The sequence below is a fragment of the Siniperca chuatsi genome, linkage group LG23 (genome assembly GCF_020085105.1).
Source record: "Siniperca chuatsi isolate FFG_IHB_CAS linkage group LG23, ASM2008510v1, whole genome shotgun sequence".
Lineage (NCBI taxonomy): Eukaryota > Metazoa > Chordata > Actinopteri > Centrarchiformes > Sinipercidae > Siniperca > Siniperca chuatsi.
In genome coordinates this window covers 1,505,001-1,512,962 of record NC_058064.1, presented here as the reverse complement: position 1 = coordinate 1,512,962, position 7,962 = coordinate 1,505,001, and the positions used below count along the sequence as shown (strand labels likewise).

The 7,962-nt window shown below is 41.8% G+C and overlaps 1 protein-coding gene across 1 annotated transcript in view; it reads left to right on the top strand.

Annotated features, from left to right (window-relative positions):
* The first annotated feature begins 1,356 nt into the window (after positions 1–1,356).
* Positions 1,357–7,962, top strand: part of LOC122871223 (rho GTPase-activating protein 8-like) — a 12,364-nt gene continuing 5,758 nt past the window's right edge. Inside the window, 4 exon segments of the mRNA XM_044186058.1 lie at positions 1,357–1,472; positions 1,816–1,857; positions 5,672–5,815; positions 7,568–7,655. Coding sequence (XP_044041993.1) covers positions 1,376–1,472; positions 1,816–1,857; positions 5,672–5,815; positions 7,568–7,655 — 371 coding nt within the window. The 5' untranslated portion in view covers positions 1,357–1,375.

Sequence of the window (7,962 nt, the reverse complement as noted above, 5' to 3'; positions counted from 1 at the left end):
CCATATATCAAAGAATAATGGGATTTTAAAAAGAACAGAGGAAATGGAGATTAAACAAAACATATTGTTCCACATTTAACATATAAATGAGAAAACACATATATTTCCATCACTAAACAGACGTTACATAGCAGGAGGGAAACTGTGAGAAACGATATGCAGCATAAAAAGATGGAAAACGATGGCACACCACAGATCACTGTTTGTGTGTTTGTTTTTAGCCATTTTTGTAGTGATTTTTAAATGTGTCATCAAATGTTTTATATCCCCCAAATCAGCACAACCTCTGCTATCCAGTGTTGTCACCCAATAAACTGTATATAAGATGTGTAAGATTTACGAAATGAAAAAAATGAATGCAAAAAATGCAGCTTTCAACACAGTAAACACACAATGATACTCAGCTTTAGTCCGTCTTTAAATAGAGGTCTGAACAACAGGCATTTTTGGCCCTAGAATCCTAAAACCAGCCACTATTTATTCATTTATCATTTGAATGTTGGATGTATGTGAAAAATAATGCAAATTATAAATCCTCAACAAAAAAATAACCCATTTTCCTTCAAAATCCCATCATGTTTCTTCTCTGATGTGAAAACGTACAGGCTCAGTGAAGCCTCGGTTTTAATGGAAAAGTCCCCCTTTTCCCGTCTTAAAGCCTCCATGAAGCCTCACCCTGCCGCCGCTGACTGGCTCACACTGAGCATTTTCAGGTGAACTGTCCGCTTCACAGAGCTGCCACTCAGTCTCTGTCTGCTGCGGCTTAACCCGAGTCCCTGCAGGTGAGACGCAGTCGGAATGATAACACCTGGACTGAGACACGTGCAGAAAAGCCAACACGACTGACTCCAGGAAGCTGAAGAAGAAAAGATGGCAAACATTCACCAGATAGCTTCAGTCAGATGTGATTCATATCTGTGTCAAAGCATGTCGTCTGCCTCGTCACCTGTGGTGGAAGAAGTACTGAAGGTGTGACAGTAACAGTCCTCACTGTGCAGTGAAACACTCCTGTCAGTGTTTTATTATATCTGATGTTTCTGGATTCATATTCCTGCTGCATTCATGTGTGTGTTGCATTTTACTGCTGCAGATGTTTCAGGTCGAGCTCATTTTAACTGCTTTATATACTGTTGGGTAGTTTAACCTGCATCATCATTTATTACTTGATTATATTTTATTTTAACAATCTGTCAAAATAAATGTAGAGGAGTGAAAAGTGCAGTGTTTGCCTCCACGGTGCAGAGTACACTGTGGTGTTACTACTTTTACTGAAGTAAAGGATCTGAGTTCTTCTTCCAGCTCTGTTGATCTGCAGATTTGTGGAAAAATAAACATTTTGTGATTCAGAGCTTCCGGAGGGGAGTTTGAACTGGGCATGCGCAGTGCGCCTGGCAGCGGGCGGCTGTTTGAGGAAGTTTGGATCAACTTTCTACCTGCTGCCGCGCTGGCTTCATTAATGCTGTCCGCTACAGGTGGGTGCTCTGCCGCTTCTGCTCCATGTCTTCTCAACCTGATTAAACGTCATATGATGCGTCGGTAGATCAAAAAGGTGATTTTTGTCTCGTGCGTCGCCGGTGAACGCAGGTTAATGAATCCGCTCAGGTGTTGCTAAGATGCTAATTACAGCCGCTTACCTTTTTAGTTAGGCAGCGGCTTCACTGGCTCATGTTAACCTCTGCTGGGGGAGTTGTGGGGTCGTTAAACTGTCGAGGTCGGTCAGTTAAGTTCGGCTGCCTTTACCTGCTCGTGCTCCTGTTTGTCACAAGAGTGCGGCTCACCTGAGCAGGTGACTCACTGGTGTTTTTCATCCAGCAGAAATGACCTCAACATCAGATCTGGAGCAGCTGGCAGAAATAGGTGAGTTAGTTAAACACACACAAATATATATATATATATATATAATCTCCATTCATTCATTTCCTTGATTTAAACCAAGTAAAACATGTTAAAATGGCCAAGAGGGCAGCATAAAAACATTAGAACTGCAGACTAAAACAGCTGTCACTCACAGTAAACACATTAGTCGTGTTTCACTACATTTAACTTTCACCTGCTGAAGCTGGGACTTCCTGGTTTATGATGTTGATCTCTTCAGTGTGTTTCTGTGGACGTTTCCTTAAATCAGAGTGATTCAGTGTAGTGAACGGTTTCTGCGGTTAATAAGGTCACAGATGTTTTTCCTTTTTTATACAAATGTCGCTGCATCAGAGCTGGAAGCAGTAATACTACAGCGTAGAAATACTCTAAAGGATCAGCATCAAAATATAAAGTACCAAAAGTAAAAGTACTCATTATGCAGAACGGCCCATTTCAGAATAATATTATATTATTGGATTATAATTGTTGTTGCAGCTGCTGAAGGTGGAGCTACTTTAAAGGTGTTTTCTGTCAGATTCAGTGAAGATCTCCTCTCGGCCCGCTAGCTGTCCGCTCAGTGTGAGCGCTGAAATAACCTCCGGTGTTTGGAATAATAATAATAAATAATACAACTTTATTTACAAAACAAAGTACAAAGTGCTTCACAGAGAGAGAAATAAAACACCACAGTGAATGATGAAATATGAAATACATAAAACCAATAAGCAGCCAGTTCAGGTAAAATCAGGATCTGCTTTCAGATAAAAATGTGTTTTGAGACGAGACTTAAACCAGATCCTCGGGGCCCTGATGGCCAAAGCTCTGTCCCCCTTAGTTTCCATCCTGGACTCAGGAACAGACAGGAGACCCCTGCCCGAAGATCTCAGACTACGTGAAGGTTCATAAGGGATTACAAGGTCTAAAATATGATCTGGAGCCATGAAGAGCCTTAAAAGTAATCAATAAGATCTTAAAGTCGATCCTGAAACCAACAGGGAGCCGATGTAAAGAGGCTGAACCAGGTGTGATGTGGTCGCAGCTCTCGGTCCTGGTTTACAGCCGAGCAGCCGAGTCCTGTACAGTCTGCAGTCTGTCAGAGTGTTTAGATTAAGACGAGTGAACGGGCTGTTACAGTAATCGAGGCGTGAGGAGATAAAAGCACGAACAACAGTTTGTGCTGTCCTCAGCCCCGGCACACAGAGGCTCGGACCGAGCCGCACAGCACTGTTCCAGACACGATGTGTGTGTCAGGTGACGTTAAACGACTTGCCCACGGACATTCAGCTGACTCTCTAGTTTAAGATCTGCTGTTGTTGTGATGTTAGCTACAGCAGCAGGAGAGTTGTGAGCGTCGCTGTCTGGAGCTGCTGTGCTGGCTCTGGGAAACCGTCTCGTCTGTAGCGACAGTTTGCTAACGTCAGTTACATTACTGGCTGTATGTCATGGTACTGGATTTCTCCAGAATCGCACACCCCACCTTTAATTACTTCATATTCTGCTGGGTAGCTTGTGAATCCCTCCCCGATCACTAAAGTTTTATCTTAACCTGTAATAATATATCATATTTTATTTGTTGATTATGTTTTGTTTTATTAATCTGAATCTGTAAAGTAACTGGAGTTATCAGATACATGTAATGGAGTAAAAAGTAGCAGAAATACTCAAGTAGAATATCGTAGAAAAGGTTTCAGTCGTAGTCGTCTGGACGCTGTTTTCAGAATCAAGATGTTTCGGCTCCCATCCGGAAGTCATTCTCAATTGTGAAAATGGTCTGAGAACTCAGAAATTTAAGCTACTCTGTGTTACATAAGCCCCGCCCTCAGGAAGGAGTCTACCTGAGTATCTGTTAACTAGTTTCACCTGAAACTGACCTAATAGTTTCCATGATGGCCCAGTAATCAGTAATCAGGCCTATTGTTTTCTGGCTGCTACTTCATCACTGTTAAGTACCTGATTAGCATGACCAAGGTGATAATACACTCTGATAGACTTTGGGCAGATTGAATCTCAGACCACCATTTCTGTTCAAAGAGGGGTTCTCTTTTTTCACAAAAATGGCTGGTACTTCTACTACTCAAGTAGAAGTACCTCAAAATTGTACTTAAGTACAGTACTTAAATAAATAATGTACTTTCCATCACATCACATTGGTGCCTGGTTGTCGTTTCCAGTATTTCAGTTGAGTTTATGGAGTTTTTGTGTTTGACTGTTTAGCTAAACATTCATCTTCAGTCATGCAGATTTGATAATGGTGAAGACTCACTGACTCCGATATTTTGGCACCAATAATCAAATATGGCTGATAAAATGCAGATCGTGTGACTCGATGCAGGAGAGCATCGTTCTCCTCCTTGGAAACATATTTTATTAAAGTGGAAAATAACAGTAATAACAATTAGCAGTTTGAACCCAGTTTATATCACGGAGGGTGGACAAAACAGTAGAAACACCTCTGAAACAGTTTCAACAAAAACTGAACATAATAACCTTCACGAAAGTGTTAGCCTGCGTTAGCTTTAGCTAGCTGGACCTAATAAACTGGCAACGGTGAGCGTAAACTGTGTGACAGCTGCTTTACTTCTTTAAATGGGGACTTTCTTACTTGGTGGTTGTTTGTCGTCCGTGTTGATTTAGTTCGGTTGTGTATGAAATAGATTTGATGTTGAACTTAAACACTACAGATTCAGATAATGCTTACTGTATGTTTGTAGCTGCCGTCAGAGGCAACATAATATGCACTTTATAGTTAAAAGGTCAATAAACAGTTAAAATCTTCAAAATAATTAGAATAAGTAAGTAATATATTTTTTGTTAATACATGTCAATTCATTTCATATTATTCAGCTAAAACTATAGAAAAAGGGGGAACCTATTTCCTTTTGTTCCGCTAGGGAATTATTTAATTGCTGCTATCAGGATATTTGTTCCGGTGCACTACATGTAGAAGAGCCAGAAGAGCACACGAGGTGCTGTACGCATGACATGTCTGCAAGAGTTATGCCTATAAGAAGTGCTAAGAAGTTATATTGTCTTTTTGTTTAAAGAAGAAGAAACTGTAACCCTCCAAGTTTATTCCTCTTGAGTTAGAGAGGCCAATGAGTTCTGACGGCATTGTTGGGACATAAAAGGGCTGTAAGACTAACATGTACAAGACATGTTGAAGACTCGTGTCCGAATAAATGTCTGTTAAAAATCAAGAACGACCTGAGCCTTTGCTTCAACTCGAGGGGAGTAATAATGTTCGTTTAAAGTTTCTCCTCTCTCACTGTGAATGAAGTCAAACCAGAGAGTTTCTCTGCTCCTCCTGCCTCTCTGAACTAAATTGAGCCTTTTGTCAGGTCACTCTGTGTGGCTCATTTCCTCTCTGTTATCAGACCGGTGTTTATAGAAAACTTCCCTCAGTGCTGCAGAATAAACATCCACAGCAGAAAACAGATCATGGCGGGAGTTTCCACACAGTCCTCTGGCTCTGCTCCAGGTTATTTTCTTTCTGATAATCTGTATTTTTAGGAACAGAGCAGATAAGGAAATCATTTAGAAAATGCTAGGTGGTGTAGAGCGGGAATCTGTGATTGAGCTGATGCGTTTCCCTTCAGTGTCACGCCTTTTAAATCAAATAATCATAATGTTTATATCGGTATATTTTAGACTGGGCCTTCCTGTTTGTACTGTACATATTAGACTGAACTGTAATAAGACACTCGCTCCCCATTCTTGGGTCTAACACTCACAGACCAGCATGTGATAAACTCAGCCACCAAACATTTGCTGAAATGCTGTTTCTAAGGTGGATTTTTCCTTTTACTTCTGGCAGAACTGCAGAAGGAGGAAGAGGAGGATGAGGAGGATCAGAGGTGTGTCACAGATGGTCCATCAGTTCCTCCCAGCAGCACAGTCAGTCTCGATTCTTCTCACCCGTATTACGATGTGGCTCGACACGGCATCATCCAGGTCTCCGGTCAGTAGTCAGACTTTATAATCAACATCGACTTTATAATCAACAGCTTCTTTTAGCGCCGAGTTTCGGTTTTGCTGCACATTTCCTTCCTCTGAACGCTACCTGCTCAGCAGCAGACAGCAGGCAGACGCAGTCAGAGAGCAGCTGCTGAACATAGCGGAGCATCTAGCTGCTAAAGAGCCAGATGTTTCCCTCAGCAGCTGCTGGAGACCAAACACAGAGCTGACGGAGAGAAGACCGGACTGACGTCCATCAGGAGACACAGACACGCCTCCTGATGAAGCGTCATGTCGCTCTGTAGCTGCTGGAGGTGGAAATAAGCAGCTGTTTGCTAAGATGTTAGACACAACTACTTTATAAGCTGATTATTTGTCCGATGTTGGGTTTTACAGCTTGTTCTGCTGCCCCCAAGTGGCCAGAAAATCAGTTAAGGCTGCTTTAAATCAATAGACTTGGGTTGGCTTTTAAAAACCTATTGTTGTAAATCAACGCTCCTGAAACATTTCATTCTTATCACAAAGCAGGTACATTCAGGGTGCTCTGACTATGGAATCAGATGTGTCTCGATGTTAATGAATGCGCACGGAAGGATTCACAAACGTATTTTGTGATTTATATATAAATGACTCTCTCCACAAAAATATTTATCGTTGTGTATATATCGTAGAAAAGGTTTCAGTCGTAGTCATCTGGACGCTGTTTTCAGAATCAAGACGTTTCGGCTCCCATCCGGAAGTCATTCTCAATTGTGAAAATGGTCTGAGAACTCAGAAATTTAAGCTACTCTCTGTTGCTTAAGCCCCGCCCTTAGGAAGGAGTCTTCCTGAGTGTCTGCTGTTTACCTGCCTAGTTTCACCTGAAACTGACCTAATAGTTTCCATGATGGCCCAGTAATCAGTAATCAGGCCTGTTGTTTTCTGGCTGCACCTCCCTCATCACTGTTAAGTACCTGATTAGCATGTGATTGGCTTGACCACGGTGTTAATACACTGTGGTAAACAGTTGGCAAGTTGAATCTCAGACCACCATTTCTGTTCAAAGAGGGGTTTTCTTTTTTCACAAAAATGGCTTCTTTGACTCCTCTTTCAAACCAACTCTTCTCTCTACTTACAAGAAGCCATTTTTGTGAAAAAAGAAAACAATTGAGGAAGACTCCCCTCTGAGGGCGGGGCTTATGTAACAGAGAGTAGCTTAAATTTCTGAGTTCTCAGACCATTTTCACAGTTGAGAATGACTTCCGGATGGGAGCCGAAAACGTCTTGATTCTGAAAACAGCGTCCAGACGACTACGACTGAAACCTTTTCTACGACAGAACACTCCTGGACGAATGAGGGACTACACCGTCCTATCGTTGTATATAAATGTTAAAAAAAACAAGGTTCACAAATATTTGCACAGACTGTTGAACCTGCATCTTCAAACTGCTTGTCAAGTGTGATCTTCACTGTCTGTGGGTTTTTTTGAGACTTGCCTGCCATGGCTCAATTCACAAATTTCAAAAGGGAATTATCTGTAGCCTATCAGATGTCTCCTTCCATTTCAGCCAATCACGTAAGCGTAGATTCAAGGGTAGGATTTAATGTAATAACATGTGTTACATCTGCACAGAAGGACGTATTGAGACCCATCTGATTCCATATCCGACATCCTCCAAAAACAGAAGAGATGTTGTTTTAGGGAGGAACTGGATCAGCGCGTGAACCACAGGTGGAAGAAACATGTGACCTAAAACTCGTCTGTTTCCTCTCCAGGTGACGACAAGTACGGCAGGAAGTTGATCATCTTCAGCAGCTGCTGTTTGCCTCCATCACACCAGCTGAACCACCAACGCCTGCTGGAGTACGTCCAGAGTCCGTCCTCTTTATGTGGGACGCAGGTCTACTGAACACACAACACCTCAGTAGACCTGCAGTCAGTAACGTTATATTTCTGTTGTTCAGTGGTTAGTTGTCACCACTGCTGGAAGATAAATACTTCAGTGAAAGGACTAATACCACAGTGTAAAAATACTGTTACAAGTCCTGCATTCGACATACATAAATATTACCAGCAAAATGAACTTAAAGCATCAAAAGAAAGTACTTGCTGTGCAGAACGGCCCTTTTCAGAGTGTCGGAGGTTACAGAGCCGGTACTTTTTTTTATCT